This window comes from Loxodonta africana, chromosome 2 (assembly GCF_030014295.1).
Source record: "Loxodonta africana isolate mLoxAfr1 chromosome 2, mLoxAfr1.hap2, whole genome shotgun sequence".
Classification (NCBI taxonomy): Eukaryota; Metazoa; Chordata; class Mammalia; order Proboscidea; family Elephantidae; genus Loxodonta; species Loxodonta africana.
This window is the reverse complement of record NC_087343.1, coordinates 53,215,912-53,242,040: the sequence shown is the minus strand read 5'-3', so window position 1 is coordinate 53,242,040 and position 26,129 is coordinate 53,215,912. Positions and strand designations below refer to the sequence as shown.

The 26,129-nt window shown below is 36.4% G+C and overlaps 1 protein-coding gene across 5 annotated transcripts in view; it reads right to left on the bottom strand.

The window, feature by feature from the left end:
* Positions 1–321: 321 nt before the first annotated feature.
* Positions 322–26,129, bottom strand: part of PARP8 (poly(ADP-ribose) polymerase family member 8) — a 197,950-nt gene continuing 172,142 nt past the window's right edge. For 3 of the 5 annotated variants that reach the window (XM_064271870.1, XM_003408024.4, XM_064271882.1), the window contains 8 exons: positions 23,525–23,573; positions 22,235–22,347; positions 21,961–22,033; positions 20,446–20,515; positions 16,523–16,596; positions 15,340–15,409; positions 14,043–14,127; positions 322–9,039 (listed from right to left, as the gene is read on the bottom strand). In XM_064271870.1, coding sequence (XP_064127940.1) covers positions 8,937–9,039; positions 14,043–14,127; positions 15,340–15,409; positions 16,523–16,596; positions 20,446–20,515; positions 21,961–22,033; positions 22,235–22,347; positions 23,525–23,573 — 637 coding nt within the window. In that variant the 3' untranslated portion in view covers positions 322–8,936. The other 2 variants (XM_064271879.1, XM_064271877.1) reach the window with 2 other exon arrangements.

The window sequence follows — 26,129 nt, the reverse complement described above, 5'->3', positions numbered from 1 at the left end:
TTCAAGGGTGACATAAAGTGGTTGTTACCACAGCTACTTTTCTTGCAGATGATAGAGCTGGAGCTGGAGCCCATGACGATGATGATAGCTTTGGCTTGTTGTATTCTCCTCTCCAACCCCTGCCCACTTTTTCTGGGTAGTGGTTTAGATTTACCAATATACTATGTGCCAATTAGAAGACATAAAGATTTTCTCGTATAATGACATTTTATTTGAAGCCCATCTTTACCAGAGACATTTTTATACTTCATTTTTTTGAGTACCTACTAACTGCTAAGCATTTACCAGGTACTGGAAATAATCTAGTTGTACTCTGTCCTATAGGGTCACTATGAGTTGGAATCGACTTGACAGCAATTTTTTTTTTTTTTTAATGAGGAAATAATCTGTGTCTGGTGGGATGGAGGAGGGGTGGGCAGGAGGAAAAGAGGCAGACAAATCAATAAACCGTTTCAAACTGTGCTAAGTGAGATGGCTGAATTATGGTCAGAGAACTCTGAGATTTAGGACCATCTCTTCCAGGATGGAAGTATAATGGAATACTTTGAAAGACGTGAAGACAGACTTGAAAGCCAAGGGAAGGTGACGTTGAGAAAGGGAAGTAGGGCTACCTCAGGCTGAGAGAAAAAGCATGTGAGGAGAGAAACAAGGGGCTGACCTAGGATCTGCAACGATTCAGTTTGGTTACAATGCCGAGTGTGAGCATGGCGGTGATGAAAAAAGACAAAACCTGTATAAAGAAGTCACAGGGGAGATCAGGATAATCGAGTAGACACAAGATACTCAACAAGCAGAATTAATAGGGCTTGACTATTGATTGGATGATGGGGATTCAGTAAAGGGTAGAGGGATAGAGAATGACTTCAAGCCTCCTGGCATGGATAAACAGGTGAATGATTTTGCCTTTCCTTGGTTCATCAATAAGATTGAAAGGGGAGGAGTAGGATGACAGGGATTGTTGGGGAAGGGCTGGGTTGGGATACTGGTTAGAGTCTATTTGGGGTATCCTTGGAACATCCTGGAAGAGATGTTTGTTGGAATTATTTGATCATATGAATTTGAAGCTCAGGGAGAGATAGGAGCAAGAGCTGCAGATTCAGTTGTTAGACTAAAGGTAAGAGTTGGAGTTGTGCATGGTGGATTGGATGTGTCATCCAAGTAGAGTATAAGGTGTCACCATCTTGGACAGTGAGTCTACGTGTTCCCCAGGCTACAGTACATCTGTCTTTCTCTCACACACACAAATTTGAAATTTGAAGGATCCAGGAAATGGTTAAGTCATGTTAAACCAGACATGAAAATTAGTCAACTATTGCACCCTTCCCTAACACAGCTCATTATTTCGCAAACCTGGTTTTACAGGTGGAAGAGAGGTTTGTTCCTGAAATGCTGGGGTAAATATGTTCCCATGATATCTCAGAATACCCCTTCCCTATGCTTCCTCCCTATATGGCTGAATGTCTGCTTAAAGGCTTCTTGGCATGGACAGGAACATCACTAGGCCATTGCCTTCAGTCAGTCCGTCCTCTCTTTCCTGAATACTGAAAGTTATACCTTTGGAAACTCAAGGGAAAATTAGGCTCAATTTATAGTATCTTTTCTCTTTTTTAACATATAAATTGAGTCTCTTGATTCCTAATTTACTCCTTTTTCCCAGATCTTCTCTCACTGCCTGATATAGCTCCTTTTTTTCTTATGTCCAGTTCCTTCTCTCCAGGCCTTCATTCCTGTCCGAATTACAGTAGTTTCCTAACAATTCTAGCTTTCTGCATCTCCTCAGAAATCTTTTCTGATTACAGCTGCCAGCAAACTTCCAAAATCCCTTTCATGATGTCACTCACTCAAGGGCTGACGACGATTTTTCCACTGCCAATTATATCAAGTGCAGACTTCTTTCCTTCTGCCCAGGTTCTCTACAATAAAATCACAGCCAGCCCATGCAATGGTATTCACATCTCCCAGATAGAGCTTTTCAGGACAATCAGATCTATTTCTTCATTGACTTTTTCTGTCATTCTTATCTCTGTTCATCTGTTTTGCCAGCTTGGGATCTCATCAGAACATGATTTCTTAGAAAGAGCAGAGATGAGACTCAGAAACCCTGACCCTAGGAGTGGGTGGGTAGTGACCCTTCTGGCAAGCTATTTAACTTCTCATTTACACCTGAACAAGGATATCTGCTAACACATTTCATAGCATTATTTTGTAGAGAAAATGAGACAATCTATGTGAAAGTGCTTTCCAAATTATAAAAGGAGCTCTGATGGCACAATGGTGAAGTGCCTGGCTGCTAAGCAAAAGGTTGGCAGTTCGAACCCACCAGCCCCTCGGTGGGTGAAAAGACCTGGCGATCTGCTCCCTAAGAAACCCTATGCAGCCGTTCTACCCCGTCACACTGGGTTGCTATGAGTTGAAGTTCAACTCGACAACACCTAACAACATCACCAAATAAAACAAATTCCTTTTATCTGAAATTCAAGAATATGATTTTTTTAAACTGTATATATTTGATATGTTTAAAAATATATGTCTTCACACATATAAGTTACAAGTCACTGTCAAGTCCCTGCAATCTAACTATATTGAAATAATCAGAGGGACCTGAAAGTTAGGAAGAGAAAGAAAGGCCAAATAAATCCTCAACAAATTCTCAATGATTTTCAATATGGGCCTTCCAATAAAGCAAATCTTTAAAAATATAGATGCTTGCATCAGAGTAGACAGTAGTCACTAAAAGGGTGGAGGTGGGCACTGGAAAAGGTAAATTAACTTTAGACTTTGAACTACCCTTTGGGAAGCTTCTATGAGGACGTAGACAATAAGGCGACAGAGGGAATGAGATCAAAAGGATGTCATCAAAAATTTTGTTGAAGAATCAGACAAAAAAGTGCTATATGTATTATCTACAACAAAGTAAAAATACACAAACATCTCATTGTAACTTTGATGTAAAAAGACTGTGAATGAGTAAATGAAAATAATGCACTGCTCTTTAGTACTAATTTAAAGGTTCAAAATGTCATTTGTGGGTGCTGTTTTATTCCAGTGAATGCGAATACACTTATAAGACTTTTTGTAGGTTCACCCGAGACCGTTTTCCTTTTAATCCTATTCTCTTTCATATGCCAATTTTGTTTCCATCACTGTTTTCAAGGCCCTGCACTTTACCCCCAGGCTGGGGAGTCTATTGGACAGCTAACACCGTGGATCCTTCACGGCTTTTCCAACTGCTGTCATCTCTCTCTCCTTTCCTTCCCTAAGTGTCGCTCGCATTTATGGTCTCTTCCTTTCAGCATCACTGGCCTTGTGCTATTAAGTGTTTTCCCCCCAAAGTGTTTCTTTTCTTTTCCCAAAGAGATTATTAAAGCTCCCTAAAAGTAACACAAAATCTAATACTCTTTATTCCTTTTGTTTGTTGTCCAGATACAGACTAGACTCTAAGCTATAAATGTATCACAAGATGATTTTATTATGGGGATATAATCTTAGTTCCTCATATTTACTACTAATGTGTTTAGAGAACCATATTTTTTATGGACTAAAGTCTTGTTCAGTTAATGAGATGCATTATATAAAGAGTGTTGCTTTAAAAATCATTCCCAGTTACTAATCAGGTCAGAAACACTTAGGAAATTCAGGACGGTTCATTTGACATTCTCCTTTTGATATGATGCCCAGACATTATAAATAGAGCATGCATCCAAAACATACAAAAACCTTTTGTTTTCAGTCCTAGACTTCTTGACAGAATTGGAAATTAAAATGGCATTCACACAATTAAATCTATCACAACTATTTGGGGAATACTGGCAAGTTTTCTTTTTCTTTTCTTTTAAAAGTATTTTATAAGTATCAAGGACATTTTTAGAATTTGTTGAGATCTTCAAATACATAGTCGCCCAAAGCAAGATTTATCATGAGGAACATCTAAGGCCTAACCATGTTTTCAAAGTAATTATGCAATTAGCACCAGAGGCTTGTTATAAACCCTCATTTGCCTGTGCCCACCCCCATCAATGAAGCAGATGACAGTTATGGCCTCTTTGGCCCCAAAACCGTCCCTGCATTTTTTTGCACCCTGGCCCCAGGGCACAAGACTGTGGAAACCGAATGACCGAGTTCACCCAACAGCCCCACCGCAGGGCTACTGGACCAAGTCATGGACCGAGTGTGGTGGTCAGGCAGGGCCCCACCTTGGGCCTGGAGTGCATTTGGTCTGGGGGCTAGCTCACTGGAGGGGAGGAAGGGGCAAGTTTCCAGGCCAGGGGCATGCTGTTTCCAGAGAGAAGGTGGGCAGGTGTCACAGGCGCAGGGTTTTAAGCCTAGGTCTGGTTACACTGCAGAAGAGTTAGAAGCCATGTCACACCATTTAACACAAATTGTTGCATGCCAGAGGGCCCGCAGCCACATATACCATACTTGTTGAACAAATTCAGATTTATTGAAAGTCAACATTTACATTGGCTACAATGTTAGAACTATTACAAAGCTGGATAAAAGAGGCTTAAGTAGCAATAGAAAGCAAGTGCGATAAAAAGTGAATAGAGAAAATATTTGGCCTTAGTGATTTCTTGGCAGTATTTACATTATGTACATATTGTTAAATATTTATAATGACTCTAATGCACCGAAGGCTAAATAGCAGGTTGCAATCCTATTTTGTGCACAAAAGTCAAGAAATTTATTGTAAGGAAGGCTGTACAGTGAAAAAAAACATAGGCATATCTTAAATGTTTACATAAAGGAGGGGCTGCATTTTTTTAAGAATCTCCAGTGGTACATTAAATATTGGGCAGATTAAATAAATTATTTTTAGAACATTAAATTATGTTGACTATGTAAATAAGCACTATTTTTTTACTGACTTGCTGGCAAATGTGTAATGTAATCTATTCATCAACACAGCTTTTTCACACTCTGGATATGTTTTCTCTAAAAACTACTTGAAATTCTTTGGACCTACAAAAACCTATCCTATCATACTGTATTAAAAATTTCCAAGAGAAATTTAGTGGGTGATAATATACATCGAATCTATATATAATCTAACAAAATTTAGCAAGCATTAAATGCCAAAATACTTGAATAATTACTCTGCCATTCTGGCCTAGCAGTTGGGTATTTTAATCCTTTAACTGTTTACGGTGGGCAACCGTTTGTGGCTTTAGGTGAATGGACATAAAATGGATTCATGTACAAAATCAATATTAAAAAGAACTAATTTCAAATTTTGCAACTTAAAACGCTTTCCAACAACTCATTAGCTGTTAACTATGATATGTCATTTGTCATCAGAGACTGAAATATTCGTGTTATGTGTTGTCAAGAGATAATCAACAATATCTATGTCCAGCATGGTCTGCTGAATTATCTGATACCTTCCATCTGTAAAATGTAATTTGTTCCTTACTCTAGGAACCTACTTTAACAAACAGCCTATCAGTTGTCTTGAGGTAGTGTTATAATAAAAAAGAATTCAGCAGAACAGAATAACATCCTAATGTTCTTAACATGTGCTTCAAATGCCACCGTGAAATCCGCATTTATTTAGAGGGCAGACAGTCCCAGGTTCAGTGACCCTTTATGACACGTTAAATTATCATCTGATGAAACTACCCGGACTCTAACAAGGATGATGAATTTTCCCTTAACACTTTCTGAAGCTCCATGCCTAAAGGCAAGTTATGATCTCGTATAAAGTACTGCTAAAATGATTTCAGTGATATTAATATAAAGATTTATAGATTTGCATATGCAAGTTTTCCTTTCATTTTGCAAAAGGGAGAAAAATAGAGGAATTTCTTCTCTAAACCCCCAAATTTTTCAGTGAGAAACACCCACAGCATTAATAATAGTTTGGATCTGTATCTTATAAAAAAAAAAAAAAATACTACACAGTATTTGAAAGTAAATTTAAGGATGTGGCACACTGTCTGGATTTTAAATTTAAAAAAAAAAATTTTTTTCTTCTTCTTTTTTTTTTTAATAGCCCCCTTCAAATCCAACATTTGAGTGAGATTCGGTGAACAACAAAAATAAAATCATTCTGAATAACGCACTCTAAGGCACCCAAAGGGCCGTACCAGATGCATTCTACAGCATTATGTTATATGGACATTGTTACTTTTTTCCCTTCTCGAATGTTCAATCATTTTCTTCCCTTTTTTATACAGTGGACATTGAAAGAGGACAAATTATTCTTAGTAAACTGCTTACAGAATCCCTAATGCAGGAAAAACTTGAATCAATTTAGTCAGTGAAGAACTTCCTTCTCCTACTAAAGAATGAAAATAAATGACTGCCTTTGCTCAGGTTCATATTTAGCAACAATGGCTACATGATATAACTATTACAAAGCATCAGTGAACAGATTTTAAATGATTATTAAAAACAATATAATATCAAGTGTTTGGAATCACTGAATAAGCCAACTGGTAATATTTTATTGGGGTGACTGAATCAAGGCATGATAATGGTCTTTACACCTCTAAATTTTAAGTACTTGTTTGGATTTTGAAAGCGTGGTATTAATTTATTGATAGTCTGAACTGAAATTAGATTCTTTAGAAATAAATATATGCATCTATACCAGTATGCTACAGTATTCTCGATTTCGAGAAGCTCAGTTAAAAGATGGGCTCTCCTTCTGACCCTTAATTTTGGGAAATAAAATTAAGATCTGCATTCTGCATTGAAGTATCACTCAATTATCATTAGAAGACATCTTACTTTAGTATCATAAAAGATGTCGATTGCTCTGTAATATTTAATAAGCATTAAACTATCAATTACTTTCCTTCCTATGATAGGCAAATCTAATTTTATTCTTAAGTTGGCAGTACAGGTTTACATTATGCCAGTTTTTTATTCCCTTAAACAGTCCCTCTTGAATCCTACAGGTCACCCTTACAGTTCAGATTCTGATACTATGCTCCTTACAGATCGCTAAACTGTTAGGTAATGGATCAGGTCAGTTGTGTTTAAATTATGCTCGGAGGCAATTACAGAGTTAATAAGGAGCCTCAATGATCTTGGTAGTCAAACAGATGGGGTTCCAAGACTCTCTACTCCAAAATCCTGCTATTGCAACTTCATATTTATGTCATATGTAAGATATCCCACAAAAGTAAATTTGAAAAAAGAATTCAGTTGCTTAAAAATGTTTTTAAAACAGTTAAAGTGACTTGGGGGACTTAGGGATTCTTGGCAGAAAGTACGGAGTCCTCTTGTTCCATATAATGTCTCCAAATACCTGGTCAGAGAACACAAAGAAGATACTGTATCTTGCCCTTATGATGCTAATACTATCCCTCAGTCTGTCGGGTTCACAGGCACAAATCAAAACAGATCCGTGTTTTAAGTGGATACTATCAAAATCAAAATTTATCAAAATGATCAACACCCCAACAATTTCAAGCCTATTAGTTTCAGAAATAAGTGGGATATCAATTATTTACAATATAAGAAAAATAAATGATTAGTAACTACTTTCTAAATTGCAGCCCTTAACAACATGTATGACCATTTCTCTCACCTTTTATGCCAGACAAAGGAAATAAACACAGAAGTTATCACATTATGCTTGCAAATGGCTATACATTTTTATTATTTTTTTCTTTCTAAGTAAATTACAATCAGATATGAGCCTTGATTCAGGGTTTGAATAAAGTGGTAGACTCCCAAATTAAACTGCTTTCATGAATCACCTTATTACAAAAACATCATGGAGAAAAACAAACACCGTCAACTAAAACTTGAAGTGAATAAGAACTCTTGGACCCAAAGAAATAGAAATGATTCTGATGAGCACATGACTTTTGAAGGCTGAATGCTGAGAACTGGTGTTACTGTTCTCTATAAACTTATTTGTGTTCTTTTAATATAAAAGAAGTTTCAAAGTTTGTCTTCTTTCTCAATATGAAAAAAATTAAAGTATAAAAATGCTGGTGTGGTAGAAATAAAAAAAAGTTCCACTGTAGGAAATTAAAATATATATACTGTTTGTTTCAATTGTGAGGCGTTTCTTTTAAACATACAATCATTTGAATACAGATTTAGTTTACCAAGGGCATTCATGTTCCCCAAATGATGATTTTTAGAAAACCTCTTAAAAGAGCTGAATTTTAACAGATGGGACATTTCTTAAAACAAATAGAAAACTTGTTTGCAAATATTTTCAGTGAATGAACAGTGGAAAATTTGGCTCATATCTTGGTTTATGTCCAGGTTTACTGCTTACTGAATAGCATCTTCTTTTCAACAAGTGAAGCTAGTACTGTGAACCATCTGCACCACCTCTGTTGTCAAAATATCTATGTGTGTGTATACACAAACATATGCACAAACACACATTTTGATGCATGAATCTATAGGTATGTATATTACATACTTTTGGGCAAAGCGCTATTTCTAAGACCTAGCTGGTTTTGTATAAGGAAAAATAACAGTAGCATAGGGAACATCCCTCCCAAAACATTCGAATGTTCATGCCGCTAATAATATAGCACATCAGAATGTGCAAACACGATACTTATTGCAAAGTATCTTACAGATTTAGATGACATTATAAAATGTTCTCAATTCTATTTCGGTTACCTAAAATGTCGGTATATAATTCCAAATGTCCAATTAAAGAGTTTAATATAAAAATATCAGCACAAAACTGTTTTTTAAATCTGTTTATTGTGAGCAGCCCAAACTTCAGTTTAAGTGCTTTTTTAATTTTATTACTAGATTCCATAACCCCTACAACTGATAAATTTTATACCATTTTAGGTATTTAATGAGATACTTAGAAATACTAAGAAAAAAATCAGTATTCAAAGGGTTAATTCTGTGTATAATAACAATAAATTATTTTATCATCTTCTTCAGTTCAAAATCCAGCTTTGAACCCGAGGAAGGCTTTCAAATCATGTTAATTAAATGGTGGTCCTTTAACCAGTAGCAGTTTGATTACCAATTACTCGAAGGATCTCTTTGTGAATGCCTCCTTCCTGTGTGTTAATATTTGCATCTCCCACTTGGCCATCTTCATAGCTAAAACACAAAACACAGAATCAAAAAAATATTCATAAAAATGACAGCATTTAAAACAGCTTGGAAATGCTATTTGATACCTAATATATAGCCTAAGGGAAAGATACAGTTATGTTTCAGTTGTATTTAATAAGTTGTTCATGTTGCTAAACACAAAAAAGCCCGTTATTCAACTTCATGCCTAAATTTGCCTACTGCTTCCCTTTAAATTTTAACTTTTCTATTCACAACAAAGCACTGCCTGAGTTGCAGGAAGCATCTCAGTGTCTGGTCTTACAAGCATTTTTCCACCATAGCTGTTAGGAACCCTACTGTGAACCAATACATCAACTTCGACATTATGGCCCTTAGGTAATGGACTTCTTAGCTCCACTTCTACTTCAATCATTTATTTATTTTCTGATTGGTGGCACTCTTATTAATTACTTCATTTTCTACCACTTGACCATGCCCGCCTTCTAGTTATTGTTCGGCTGTAATCAAGGGCTTCATTTTTTCTTATCACTACTTGCTCTATTTGGTCTGACTATAACATATTCTTATTTATGCTGGTACTTCACATAAGACTCCAGGCCGGCTAACTTTAGCTAAGCAACAGACATGAAAGTATAATACTAAAGGACAGCAATTATTAAGTCCTTTAGAAAGAAATAATTACATTTCAGATAATAATTTATTTCCTCAAATAAACTTACTTGGGCAATAAGAATTTCCCAAGAATGAATTTTTAAGCTTTCATGATAATATTCAGGGTGGAAGAGGTGAAGAATTAATTTTATTTCACAAAAATGGCTTCAAGATGGAAGCTTTAGAGAAGTGGTAATTACTTCAAAATAGATAAGGGGGGCGGCGGGGCGGTGGGTAAGCACTGTCTCAAAGATTAAGGCATGCTACTGTCTTTTCCTCACCAGCTTACATTCTCCTGAAATAGTGCAATGCAGGAAAATGAAAGGGATGACATACAGCAATGAGGGCTTAGTTCCTTATATAATCCATTGCTTAAACACCTACATATAATTGTATCAAACACAGACTCTCAACTAATGACCCAAGGTTGCTTGTTAACCTAGTTAATTCTTACAAGTTTGCTCTTTCAGATCTTCTCAGCACATTGCAATTTACCTAGACTAGCATTAAGTATATTTAAATTATATGTCATATGTTTTTACTGTACAAGGTGTGGCAGAAAATGCAGGGTAGAAAAAGACGAGGGAAGGAGTCTGCCTTTAGGAGTTCAAGCCTTGTGAAGAGTCGAATACAATGAATTTTAAATGGAGTTCTGCAATGAGCTAGGAACACCAGGAAGAGAGATTAACTTTGACCAGAAGTTTCATGAAAGAGGTGGTATTTGAACTAGACCTTGAAAGATAAAATAGATTTGGATAGCAATTCCTGATATTTATTTAGCACTGTCATTTCCTTGACTAGGGTACCTGACAATACTGTCCTATTTTCTGCAGGTGATCTGTTTTATTTGGTTCTTCCTGTTCTTAAATTTCGGAACTGCCTAAAATGTTCTGAGAAATGAAGGGGGCACATACATTTATTCAATAAACAGAATATGTAAATAATTCATTTGTACATTTGTCTGCTCTAAATCAAAGAAACATCAAAGCATTCAACATGTAGATATTTACATCAAATGAGCAGGATAAAGCACATCCAATGGTTCCTAACATTGCCTGAGTCCCTGAACAGCTGCGAGAGAGGATATACTCCTATCTCTAAATTGTTCACTACAGCAGTGGCGGGAGCTTGGGGAAGACCATGGCACTAGATATACCTATTCTGTTATCTTGCCAAATCATCAATTACCTTCTCTTGGATTTTATTATTTTATCCTACTTAGGAAAAATCCCAATAGTGAGCGTTCTTCTCCAGCTCTGAAATTACTCATTCAGTGCGTGGTAAACATTTTTGTGCACAATATGTGTTTGCTTTTTACATCCCCTGGCTTGAGCCCAGCATCTGGCCATTTTTAAAACAACTGCCTTATTTCTACCTATGGGCCTTAATGTCCTTGTATACATGCATTAAGGTCAGTAATGAAATCAGGCTTTGTCAACAATTTTTAGGCACTAGAAATTGGCTAGAATCTGGTCATAACATCTGAATTATTACATTTTGCCTGGAGCGCTTATTTTTAATTAAGTTTACTCGTTTTGGAATTTCCCAACAAAATGTTTTCAAACTTCTCATTCTCCCTCTCTTCCCCTCCACCCCCCTCCAAGTGATACCTTTCTTTAAATATTACTTTAAATTTTTCTGATATAGTAGTCTGGTCCCTAAAATTTCTTCCCAAATTTTCTCTCATTCTGTGTTGTTTTTTACTGGAAGAAAGACTGTGATTAGTATACTAAATACTTTTATTATCTCTTTATTATTATCCTCACTCTGGGAAGCAGATTAGCCTGGAAACTATTTTAATTTTTAATATTACTATAAAATATGAGATCACATTAATTTATATTCTAGTCATTAAACCAAGCTTCTTACAGTAAGGATCATACAACATAAAATAAATGAGAATAAAAAAAGAATAAAAATTAAGTTTACATCTGATAACTGTGTATCTGTGACAGCTTACTCCATTCTCTTCCATTATTTTTTCCTACATAATACCACTCACTAGGGAGACACCACTAGCAGAACTTTGTGACCATCTTGTACAAAGCAAGAAACTGATGGCTGTAATTAGAATGCACAATAATTAGTGAATAGATTCTCCTTTTGATCTGTTTTTTAATCTTATCAATTTTCCTTAATTAGTCTCTTCTCTCCTGAGGGTGAAGAGAAAACGAACGAAATCTCATTTGTTTATAAAGCAATGAAAATCATTATCTTAATAGGTTTTTCCCCTTTATATTATTTGTAAAGTAATTGAGTATACTCAAAGTATTTCTTCTATCTTCCCCCAATGATCTTTCCTCAATTTTTTCTTATGAAATGCAGACATCCTTCTCTGCAGTAAACACACACACACACCTTATACATCTATCCATCCCTACAGGTTTATTTTCTGAATACTTTTTTTTTTTTTTATATAAAGTTTCCAAGAAAGTATACTAGAAATGGCTATTGCTTTCTTAAGGACCTAAGGTTGTTTATTTAGCTCAATAAATATGAATTTAAACAAGAAGCCAAAAACGGTAGATTAACTTAATTAGATGACAGGGCTTTTCTGTCAAAGTCTCAGGATTCCTCAGTGAAATAACATTGTCACTGGAGGTTTCTTTTGGAAGGCTGAGCTTCTCTAACAGTGGGTAACAGTCAAGATGATCAAGAAGGAAGAGGGAAAGTATTTACTGAGTGCCTTTCAACAGAGAACCGCATTCTCCTAAATTAATCCTCATAAAAAGTAGTGTGCCAGACAGCTTCCCTTGGAGCCTCCAGATTCACCTGGCACATTCTCCACCTTGCATTCTGTCCCAGGAGGCTACATCCATATGCTCCCTGGCCCTCTAGCTTCTGGTAGGATTGGCCAATGAGGAGTCCCAGCAAGACACTGGTTGGAAGGTGAATTCAGGGTGTTAATTACCTTGGTTCCATCCCTCCAAACGCACCTTGGACTGCCTATGCTTCTCAGCTAAAGGCCATGGCTCCTTTCAAAGAGGCTGAACTGGAAAGGACTCTACTAGGTTCTGGTAACTGCTTCCTCCCCTTGTCCTTCTGACCCTATGGATGTAAGAGCTCTGGTGCAAAATGATTCAGGTTACTACATCTGCAGTTCTACTATACCCATGGCTTTATAAGTGACCTAACTGTAGATGGCAGAAATGATCATATTTGGCATGAGTCATCTGTGACCTGTTGGGATTCTGACTGATATACAGGGAGGTACATTACTCTCATTTGAGATGAAACTTAGGGAGGTTATGTAACTTAGCTAAAGTCACCTTACTGGTGGGCCAGGATTCTAACTGTCTTGACTCAACGGTATGGTTCCTTCCACTACACTTATTGTTTCCTGACCACTAAGCAAGAAATCTACAGCCAATAAATGTGTATCGTAAGACAATCACAATTTTCATACCATACAAAAGGAAACCAGGTAGCTCATAGTATTTTTCTTGCGAATAACTGTAGAACTAATGGACCAAATACCGAAGGCACAGAGTACTATGAATTCATGGTATTTTGAAACATTTTGATGCAGTCATTTTGACATGCCTTATTAAACAAACCAGTGTAATTTTCACCTTCATTCTAGAAAACGACATAAAGTACAAAGCAGAGATCCCCTAGTCTTCCCCGAGATTCTTTTAGTGACAGGATCACGGACTAGGTGGGAAAAGACATGAGAAAAGCTTTGGGGGTCAGGGTCGGGTGAAAATCAGGCAGGTCTACCGCACCCATTATTTACGAATGAAAAATAATGTTCTTATATGTTAACGTAGCTCTTATGATATAACTAGCTCTAAAAAAATCCACATTAATATGCCTTACACTGCCAGCCTATATTATATGGAATGTAGACCAATCTTGTATAGACACAGCACCTTCTCGCTATTCTTTATGCTTAGTTTAATATTTTTTGAAAACTCTATAAAGTGTATGTGTGTGGATGTATACGCACACATGCACACACCCATCTTTGCATGTATATATATGCACAAGGAGCTATACACACACAAATACACACAAAGCTGTATGTATATGTGTATATATACATTCACACATATGTGCACAAGGAGCTATTCATACACACACACACGCATACACACACGCAAAGAGAGATGATCAGAGACAGAGAGAATGCTTCTTTTCAGTTCTAAGTTGACAGCATTTAAACATTACCTTTTTTCCCCAGCTTTCTGAAAATCAAACAAAATCACTTTTTTTTTTTTTTTTTTCTGAAAATCAAACAAAATCACTAAGTTCAACAGAAAACTGAATTACTTGTGAGTTTATTTTGGCAGCTAAAGCGGCCACTTAATATTGTAGTCGCTGTTACCTCATTCACAGAGAAGGCAGTAACATACTAATCAAGCATTGCCACTTACACAAAAAAGAACCGTGTGCAGACATGATCAGTATTTGGAACAACCCATATCTCTCCATGTTTGTGCAGATCAGGTGACGTGATCACTGTATGTGGAAGATAAAATTAAAGAACTATTTTATTCTCTAAAGAAACCCCAGTCCATCCAAGTTACTATATCCCTTCTCTTCAGAAACTGAAAAGCAAAAACACAGACATAAAGGGACATACAAAAGATGTTCAACCTTATTAGCTAACAAGAAATGTAAATAAAAACAATGAACTACCATGTAACAACCTTATAATTTGATATACAACAAATACTATAACACTAGGAAGGAAGTAACTTGTGTATTATGAAAAACAAACAAGCCCTGTGACTTGGGAACTATGCAGAGAGCAATTAAATGTTCTATAGAACTATCAGGAAACCCTAGCGGCATAGTGGTTAAGAGCTACGGTTACTAACCAAAAGGCCAGCAACTCAAATCCACCAGGCGCTCCATGGAAACCCTATGGGGTAGTTTCACTCTGTCCTATAGGGTCGCTACGAGTAGGAATCGACTTCACGGGTTTATATAACTATCAAGTGTCGAAAACTTGAGAGACAGCTAACAGCAAACTCTTGAAAGAAGAAGTGAATTTTTAGCTGAGTCAGATTTTAAAGCAAGAACAAGTATATGATCTTGCAAAATCAATTTTTTTTTGTCGTAAGTTCATAACAGAAGAATAATTTCAGTGTAGAAACAGAAAGTCCTCTTGGGTTATTTTCTCAGTGCTTGGCTTATCTTTCAAGTTTTTCATGATATAACTAGCTCAAACACCAACTTTAAGAGGAAGATGGCATCTTGAACAAAAGCAGTGAGCATTACTTGATCAGAAAGATATAATTACTATTCTGAGACATCTGCCAAGAGTAAAACTTAGCGCTATCTGAATTCTTGCCAACTCTGCTCTTTGGTTTTAACCTTTATGGTCTTTATTATATCTGTTTTCCTTGTGTGCCCTTAAAAAAAAACAAAAACAAAAACAAACCCGTTGCCATCTAGTTGATTCCAACTCAAAGCCACCCAATGGGACAGAGTAGAACCACCCCATAGGGTTTCCAAGGAATGGCTGGTGGATTTGAACCGCCAACTTTTGTGATTAGCAGCCGTAGCTCTTAACCACTATACCATCAGAGATACGCCCTTAGAGATGGTCATAAGTTACAATGCTTTCACTATTCCATTATGAGCATCCAGTAAATATACCTGAATTCTAAAATACAGATAAGACGGAGAATTAACATGATGAGGTTTGTAAAACATTCAACTTACCTTCACATAAAGCTATGCATTTTAAGTTGCGGCTTTGCAGGAATTGGGATTGTTGCCCTTTTTTCTGTGACTGAAGTCCAAAAGAATTTAAAAACTAGAGTGAAAATGGGCACTCAAAAATTAATTAAAAAATAACAGTCATTAGATGGTTCCAGCTTTAAAAAAAAAAAGCCTATCGAGACTAGTAGCAGTCAGCGATATCCTTCAGCTCTCTTTTAATATCAAGCTATATACGTAGTATCATTTAAGTTCTGTACATCGTCATTATTAAATCACTCTCATGATGAGTGAATTAAAATTAATACTAAATTAGACCTCAATATTCTCATCAGATAAATTAGACCTCAAATTTATTTTCACTGGAGGACTGGCATCTTTATTTCAAGATAAACAAAGTTAAATTTGCATGATCTTTTCAAACAATAAAACCCATTTTACTCCAGATCATCCGACTATCCAAAACCAACTCATTTTTACAGTATCATTTACTAAATTGCACAGAGTCAGAAACATCTCACGTAGAAGAAGACTTTTTTTGGGGGAGTAGAAGGTTGGAAAGATACAGACTATTATTTTTTTTTATTTTAAGTCACATTGTTCATCTGATAGATTTTTCATCTTCCCAGTGTATTTTTTTTTTTCTCTCTGAAACAACAGATTTATGCTTGCTCTTTTCTCTGTCTGGAACGTTCTTTCTCCCAGAGAGCCACATGGTTCATGTACTCATTCACTACTTAGAGGTGTTTATTCCTTTCTTGACCAGCCCATTCAACATTCATCTCGTCTTCTCCTCCATACAATGGCATCCTCCATTCCTTTTACTTGATTTCTTTTTCTCCATAATATTTAACACCATATGGCATTATCTATCTATACCGACCTACCTATCAATCTGTCTAATTTGTTTGTATCTTCTATTAGAATGTAGGCTTCAAGAAGACAGGAACTTTTATCTGTTTTTGATCTTCACCATATCCCCGATGACTAAGAGAGTCTCTGGCATATAGCAGTAGCCCAATAAATACTTAGTGAATAAAGGCAATTTGGTTATTACATGTTAGGGTGAGTTTTATTTCTCTATGAGAAACGGCCACTTAAAAAGCTTGAGCATTTATTAAAGCCCTCAAGTTTAATAAAGCTATAGCTCATTAATCGTACACAGTCACTCGGGTTGCTACAATACCTGTGATGCATTGCTGCTTTTACTGCTTGAAGCTGGCTCATCCTTGGCTGACACCTTTTGCTTCTTGTTCATCCCTGAAAACATCAGCAAAATAATAATTGAGGAACAAAGCTGTACAGGTCAGCTCAAAATACAGTCTCTCCTGGTGCAACGTTCTACTTCAGGCAAATGTTTGTATGAGGCCAGAGATGGTCACAATGAGCTTCTGAAGACGTAGTTGGCTGTGCCTCAGCACCTGGGATTGAAAGTCCGTGGGTTTTAGAATTCTTGATCAAGCTACAAGGTAGAAATCCCAGTTGGTTATTCCTTGCATTAAAAATAAGGATACAACATTCTTTTGCATGAAATTAATATATTTAGAAAATTTTTAAAATTTGATTTTAAATGACTTTTAGATCCTAAATTTAATTCTCACCACTTGGTGAACAGGAGGGAGAGGTAAAGGGTGGGGAGATATGATCAATCGCAGAAATACTTAACTTCTTGAACACTGACACTTAACTTCTTGAACTACTGATACATACTAAATTCTGTTTAGAATTTAAACTATTTCTTCTATTTAAGGGAAATCATGTAAGTTCTTTTGCCCATGATATCTACAAGTTTTAGCTTACTCTGTTAATGCCATGATCTCTTACTCCAGAAGATTTTAGAAATACAGAACTAAAATCCCTATTGGTTTTAGAATTGGTAGATTTGTTGCACCTACATTTTATTTGAAAATATTCATCTCTATCAAAAGTTGTGTTATTATGTTGAAGTTGTCTCAATAAGAGAGTTAATGCGTGTAGGCAAAGCCTGCTTACCAAATTGCAAACGCCTTGGATCTAACCCTTTCCAAGTCAGGCAGTCTCCTGAAGGTGCCGAAATGGCTGGGATCAGGGTGAGGAACAGGCCTAGGATTTCCAACAAGCAGTTTTTGATGAAAACCAAAGGGTATTATACGCAGAGGAGTCCCTGGGTGGTGCAAACTAAAAGGCTGGCAGTTTAAGAGTCCACCCTGAGATGCCTCAGAAGAAAGCCCTGTTGATCTACTTCTAAAAAATCAGACACTGAAGACCTTATAGAATTCTACTCTGACACACATGGGGTCACCATGAGTCGGAATTGACTAGAAGGGTAAAAGTCAGTTCTGCTCTCTAATTCCCAGCCTCACGGCCCTCAAAACGAACTACAGAAGCTACTTCATCTCAGTATAGTAATTCTTAACATTTTCTCAGATAAAGGACCTTCAAGAATTTGATGAAAGTTATGGACTCTCTCCCCAGACAAAAGTGCATATGCACAAGCAAAATTTACATGATTCAGAGAATCTGTAATCTGCATTCCTCTCCATGAATCCTAGCCAACTTGGGTCATATATTCCTAACCCAAGAACCCAGACGTGTAATAAAGCTGTTGTTTTACACCCGAGTCTGGGGCAGTTTTTTTATATGGCAATTGTAACTGGGATACCTATCTGTATTTATGCTCTCTCTTAGTTTTTCCTTACATAGTTTTTACTCCAGTTTTTAGTTCTTATTCCAGTTTTAGTTTTTATGTTAGCTTGCAGACTTCTAATTTTTTTTTTTTTTAATTTTCTTTCCCTCAGCATTTAATCATCTTAGTTTTTATTACTGTTGCTATTCTCTTTTGGTATTTCTAATTATAATTCCAGTTTTAAGTGTTTCAATTTTACTCTCCCATCACTGACAAACAACCTGCTATGGCTGAGAGGGCATGAACTTTGCATAGGAAGAGCAGGCCTGGTTAGCATTCTGCTGGTTATTAAACCTCTCTATCCTTTTCTTTAATATGGGATATTAAGACTTACCATACAGGCACCATGTGAACAATAATTCCTAGAGTTGTGTAATGTGATCAAAGAATCTCTCTCTCTCTCTCACACACACACACACACACTCACACACACTAGCATACACAAGAGCCAACATGGGGTCACTGTGAGTCTGAATTGACGAGAAAGCTAAAAGTCAGTTCTGTCCTCTAATTCCCAGACTCGCAGCCCTCAAAATGAACTACAGAAACTACTTCATCTCGTTATAGTAATTCTTAACATTTTCTCAGATCAAGGACCTTCAAGAATTTGATGAAAAGTTATGGACTCTCTTCCCAGACAAATTTACGTAATTGACAGGATTTGTAATCCCCATTCCTTTTAGTATTTCTAATTATAATTCCAGTTCTACATATGCAGGTATATGAATATAAAATCATTTTTAAAAAGACTGAAGCTGAGACCAGAAGAACTAGATGGTGCCTGGCTACAACCGATGACTGTCCTGACAGGGAACACAACAGAGAACCCCTGAGGGAGCAGGAGAGCAGTGAGATGCAGACTCCCATTTCTCGTAAAAAGACCAGACTTAATGGTCTGACTGAGACTAGAAGGACCCCAGTGGTCATGGCCCCCAGACCCTCTGTTGGCCCAGGACAGGAACCATTCCTAAAGCCAACTCTTCAGACAGGGATTGGACTGGACAGTGGGTTGGAGAGGGATGCTGGTGAGGAGTGAGCTTCTTGGATCAGGTGGACACTTCAGACTATGCAGGCATCTCCTGCCTGGAGGGGAGATGAGAGGTTAGAGAGAAGCTAGCAAAATGGACATGAAAAGAGAGAGTGGAGGGAGGGAGCGAGTGGGCTGCCTCATTAGGTGGAGAGCAATTAGGGGTGTATATAAGCTTTTGTGTGAGAGACTAACTTGATTTGTAAACTTCACTTAAAGCACAATAAAAACTGAAAAATAAAAAGACTGAAGAAAAATACATTGAACGTTGAAGTTGTAGGAAAATATCATTTGTTACTTTATAGAAGACTGTGTAGTCTGAATACCTTTTTTGCAATGAGCGAATTACTTTGCATTTAAAGAGAATAGGTAAATTATTATAAAAGTAATACTAATCACTGTGTAAAGGTCCAAAAATAAAAAAGTACAAAGAAGAAATCATTCCAAAGCCCACCACCCAAGAATAATTAATGTTTACAATTTGGTGATCATTCTTTCCACATTTTGAATTTACCAGGCTCCCTCAACATACTTTCCATTTATTTCAAGATTTTTTTTTCCCACAATCTCACCAAAATATTAATAAGATATCAATATGTATGATGATTATCAGGGTGCTTTTTTTCACTTCCCTCCAAATTTCTATAAAAACCCATTGCCATCGAGTACTCTTCAAATTTCTTTATGGAGTATTAATAATACTATAATTGAAAGTATATTTAAAGGATCAAGAGTGTCAGTTAATATTTTGTAGTCTAATATTTCATGGCCATATGCTAAACGAATTTACAGGTGAAAAAACTGAAGTTAAACAAAATTTTTGTGATAGAGCTATCCTTAACTTACTTTCCTTCTACTATTTTACATTTAAAGTATTAAAACTTTACTAGATGGGAATTAGCAATGACAAAGTTTATGATAACTGGTTTAATAAATCCATATGCAGCATAAAGTTATACAAAACTAGAGGAAAAAATGAAGGAAGATAATACTCAAAACGAATAAATTTAAAAAATATGTTGTTGTTGTGTGCCATTGAGTCGACACACAGGGATACTATAGAATAGAGCAGAACCACCCCATACGGTTTTCTAGGCTGTAATCTTCACAGGAGCAGATTGACAGGTCTTTTCTCCTGCAGAGCCACTGGGTGGGTTGGAACCACTGACCTTTCAGTTAGCAGCCAAGCACTTAATAGTTGTGATACCAGGGTTCCTTGTCTTATATACAAGGCGAAGTATTGTAAGCTCACCTTGACATTTGTGCTTTATTTTTGCTTCTGATATTTATCAAGTGACTTTCATACAAAAATATCAAATAAGCCTTAGTCACCTGACACAAACTTGTGCCTAGAATATTTAGCACCAAAAAATTAAAACTAAACAAATTTGAGGTTAGAAGTGAAATATAGGATTACCTGAGTAACCAAATGATATGCTTGACATTGGACTAAGATAGATTCCACTTCCATACATTGCACCGTGGAGCTAAAATCAGAAGAGGTGGGAGAGAGAAAGGTCAGTCAATGGTTTCCAATGTTAATATTTTACAAAAGAAGGCAATCAATCTCATGTTGGAACATTAAGTTTTAGAAAATGATGGAGCTCTTCTTCCAAGGTCTTATTTGAAAATAATACTAATATCCTTGTGCTCAAAATTCAGAGTAAGTTTCTATATGAAAAATGATAGCAAGAGGAAAAAATCCACGATGAAGGTTTTCCAAACCACCAGAGTCAGAATCATTTATTATAAAGTACTGTTTTAGTGTCTTATTTTAATTAGTTGAAAATTCTGAAAACAAAACCCCATCTCAGGTGAAGGCTGAAATACACATGAAGGAATTGTGATCAAGATTCACCTACTAGTATACAATCTGAGTCATATTTTCATAACGCAGTACTCTCTGGCATCTGATTCTTATCCTCCTCTAAATTTTCCAAGTTACAGAGAGTTTTATTGACTGAAACTCTCTGACTGGTTTAAGAAACAACTTGGAACAACTAAATTTCTTTCTTAGTATCTTTATGTTGTAGAATTCTCACCCCTTCTTAGTATGAACCGAATGCTAGTTTGATAAATGTGCGTTTAAAGACATTTACATCTAATTGTATCACCTTAATATCATTGTTTTGAGAGGTCTAGTGCAGGTGAGGAAACCCTAGTGGCATTGTGGTTAACAGCTACAGCAAAAGGTTGGCAGTTCAAATCCACCAGGTGCTCCTTGGAAACCCTATGGGGCAGTTCTACTCTGTTCTATAGATAGGGTCGCTACAGGTCGGAATCGACTCGATGCCAACGGGCTTGGTTTTTTGGTTTAGTGCAGGTGATTAGGTTGAACATCTCATTTCCTGCCCTCCTTAGACTGTCATTTGAAAACCAGCTGCACGAGAGTGAAGAAGGATGCGAGGGATGAAGGACCTAAGTAAAAATAGGAACTATATCCACAACATTCTGCTAACACCAGGGGCTCTCCTGGAGGCTGAAATGCAGGTATCAGATGGGTCTCTGGTGTCCAGCCTCCACTTTGCTTTTTCTTAACACTATCTCTTCAGCTCTAGAAGGAGTCACACTAAGGCGCAGTACTCAATAAATGTGTATTGAATTAATGAATATTTATACAGTTTGAGTTTGCTAATATTTTTCTATTTATGTTCAAAGTCTGATTTTACTGTGTCTCATAGAATTTTAATTCTCTTTTTAACTAATTAAATTAAGTAATTAGTTTTCTTTTCCTTTTCATTCCTACATTGTATATACATCAATCCTGCTTGTTATTTTACAAAAATGCTCTTATGATTATTAGACACTCCATGTAGTTTTTCTACATACCTATCCTTCCCTTTTTGGACATAAAGGCTGAGAACCATGACAGCTGGCCTAATCTCAATACTGAAGAACAATGAGGTCTTGTTCAAGCATTCAGAAAATTTACCTGCAGTCTTGTATTAGAAGCAACAACCAAACCATTCCTCAGGATGGAGTGCCAGTTTTCAATGTGTGAGCCACTAGAACCAGGAAAAACCAAAACCAGAAAATTAAAGGTCTTTTAAAGTGGTCATGGTATAATAACTAGTGCTACCTTCTGAAAGTTCTGAGTGTCCAAGAATGATGTCATCGACTATTCAGCATTAATTCCCAACTTTTCCCTACACATTTCCAGAAGACTGACGTGGAGACATATTCCCTTAACATCAAGCTGTACTCACTGAAATGCAAAGGTGCTTCCAAAGAGTTTTTTGGCAGCTCTAAAATTGGATTCTTTGGCTGGTGGACTGCTGAGAAGAAGGAACTGATGCGGTGTATGCATAAACTTCAATTGCTGTTTTTTTAAAATAATGACAAATAAAAACATGTCAAATTTAACATATAACCATGACAGTTTCAAATTTTACTGATTTAAAAATTATCCAGTTTCAAACCATAGTAACTTTAGGCTAATCAGACTAACAGGCCAATTCACAGCATTAAAAACAGACTCTGCACAAATGATAAGTCGTATGGAATTGCTGATACAAAGGATAATTCTTTAGACTAACGGGAAAGCGACAGGAGTACAGACAATCCAAAGTCATTTGTATTTCGTTTTAAAATACACTATGTAATCACGTCCGAGCAGACCTGCCTTCCTAATTACATTTCTTTTTAAGATTTTTATTACTGAATTCCCTAAGTATACACTAACTATTCAACTGAGGAAATATTCTGAGCATTTGCTGGGCAGAAAAGAAAAGTTAGTTCAAGATTTCTAAATTACAAAAGCATTAAGCTTTATTTGCATAGGTTTATAAAATTGGAAATTGCCTGCATTTAAATGCGGTTTTCCCCTTTGGTCAAAGAAAGAAATTAAAACAGAGACTTTTTGAATAGTTACTGGACAAAATTTTCTAAATTATTTCCCTTTCACCTAGGAACATACTTGCTTAAAAATATCCATTCATGTCTCAAAAGGGTACTCTTGGCAAGATTTGGGGTGTGCCAATTTAAAGATTCACAGAAACACGAGATTTTGGATGCTGCTCTTAGATCATGATGAGAACAGAAATAACAGTTCCAGCAGCTTTTCTGAAAGCTTATTAGGCTGATAAGTAGATATCTGAAGAGAGTATCTTCTCAGATATAGAAAGTGGAGATGTGCCAACATGAAACCAACAATGATAAAAAGCACATTAACTTTCTTCTGGTCAGTCCCTGGCAATACACTTTCTATCACTTATGGAACAACTAATTGATCTCATATTGACTCTTTTATTTATTTAAAGAGCAGCAGTGTGAATTTGAATTGAATATACTGGAAAGGCTTACAGCTAGTGCACAAATGGCAATTTCAAACTGAAAATATTAGACTTAACCTGGATCTACTGCAATTCCTGGAGAGACTAACAAAAAAGCATAGGGGTCAGCTTTCCCAACAAATAACTATTTATTCACACAACTTATAGGTATTCCATTTCTGAACTACAGTTTTATACACATGGAAAAAAAAAGAAAAAACTTACCCTGTTAACTGGCAGCTTCACAATATGTGACCTATTACTTGAAATAACCCTGAAATTAAAATTAATCCATCAGTCACAAATACATGCCAAGTATATTTGAAGTTTTTCTTCTTAGATGGAAAGAGAGTAAAACTTATTTTTGCTATACCATAAACTCTGTAATAATTTTATTTAATCACATAATTTTGTTTTGCTTCCTGAAACATTTAAAGAATTTCTCTAACAAAAAAGAAAATATTTTAATCTGAGAAACACACTGAGATTCCTTAAAACCTAAGGAAAAAAAAAACCTTAATATTCACTAATCACAATCCAAATATTATCAAAATTAACATTTCTGTATATAAAACCAAAAAAAAACCCAAATCCGTTGCCATCAAGTTGATTCTGACTTATAGCGACCCTATAGGACAGAGTAGAACTGCCCCATACAGTTTCCAAGGAGCGCCTCATGGATTCGAACTGCCGGCCTTTTGGTTAGCAGCCATAGCTCTTAACTGCTATGCTACCAGGGTTTCCTTTCTGTATATATTTTCAAATAAAGCTAATCTAAATACAAAGATTAGAAGTTGATTTATGAATCAGCTTCCTTCTCTCCTCCTACACTGCCTAATTAAGAATGAATTCTTCTTACTACACAATGATAAAGAACAAATGATGAATCTGCAAAACATCTCACGACATGGATGAAACTGGAAGATATCATGCTGAGTGAAATAAGTCAATCGAAAAAGGACAAATACTGTATGAGACCACTACTATAAAAACTCATGGAAAGGTTTACACACAAAAAGCAATAATCTTTGATGGTTTCAAGGGAGGGGAAGGATGAGGAGGGAAAAACACTAACTAGACAATAGGTAAGTAGTAACTCTGGTGAAGAGTAAGACAGTACACAATACTGGGAAAGTCAGCACAGCTTGACCAATGCAAGGCGACAGAATTACTGGGCTGAGGGCTGGAGACCATGACCTTGGGGGACACCTAGCTCAACTGGCAAAGCATAGTTTTATAAACAAAATGTTCTACACCCCCTTTGGTGAGTAGCATCTGAGGTCTTAAAAACTTGTAAGCGGCCCATCTAAGATACTTCACTTGGTCCCACCCCATCTAGAGCAAGGAAGAATGAAGAAAACGGAAGACACAAGGAAATGATTAGTTCAAAAAACTACTGGACCAGAACTACCACAGACTCCACCAGACTGAGTCCAGCACAACTGGATGGTGCCCACCTACCACCACTGACTGCTCTAACAGGGATCACAATAGAGGGTCTGGACAGAGCTGGAGAGGAAATGTAGAACAAAATTCTAACTCACAAAAAAATCAGACCTAATGGTCTGAAAGAGATTGGTGAAACCCTGAGAGTATGGCCCCCGGACACCCTTTTAACTCAGTACTATGATCACTCTTGGGGTTCACCTTTCAGCCAAAGATTAGACAGGCCCATAAAACAAACAGTAATACTCGTAGCTCAACCACGTATACAAGACTAAATGGCACACCACTCCAAGGGCAAGGACAAGAAGGCAGGACGGGGCAGGAAAGCTGGACGAATGGAAATAGGGAAACCAAGGTAGAGAAGGAGGGAGTGTTGACACATCGCGGGGTTGGCAACCAAGGTTACAAAACAATACATGCATGAATTGTTTAATGAAAACTAATTTGTTCTGTAAACCTTCATCTAAAGCACAATAAAAAAAATGGCTCTGAAGATTCTTATTCTGATAATATTTGAGGATGTCTTTGGGTTGATACATACAATGTATTCAAATTATTATTCAACACAGATAATAGAGATGAAAAAAATTAAATTCAGGTATGTGAAGAACTGAATATTCCATACTTTTCAATAATAATAAGAGAAACTGGGAAAAATTTTGGTAAATTTTCTTTCACTTGAAAGAAGAGTTACTACAAAGCTGAAGGTAACAATCACAAATAAAGTTAAAAGTCAGACTAACTTCAGGGGAAAAAAAAAAAAACCCAACAGATTAGATATGAGAATTTTACCTTCTATTTTGACTATGACTTATTGTAAGAATTTAAAAGGTTAAAATGGAAACTAAGTACAATTTTATTTAATTTCTCAGAATTTTAATAATAGAGCACAAATATACAAAGAAGAAGGCTTCTAAACCTAAATTCTGTCATGGCCTTAGCAGACTAAATTAAATGTGTATTATAAAATTTTGACTAATTGAAAGTTAAGTAATCAGAATCCTGAGGTAGCCAGATTCTGTCTCCTTTGCCCATCTTCACAGGTTTTTAAAGCAACTTTCTGGTTGTGGCACGGAATAAGTACTCATTCAGACCAATCTCTTATAATCGTTACATCTGTATTATTGCATGACAAGAGTGGTAAATTCCATAACATTTGAGAGTTTTCAAAGTGATTTCAAAGAGACATGCTCATGAAGCCCTTATAAGGTATGCTGAATAGATACTGTTGTCTTCATTTTGCAAATGAGAAGTGAGAGGATAAATTACTTCAAGGAGACATTGTAGGAAGCTGAGATCTCAGCCCACGTCTCCTATTCTCAGTCTAGTCCTCCCTCTATGATCTATGCTGGATAACGCTGTGTCCCTCATCAGGCTCGCTAAG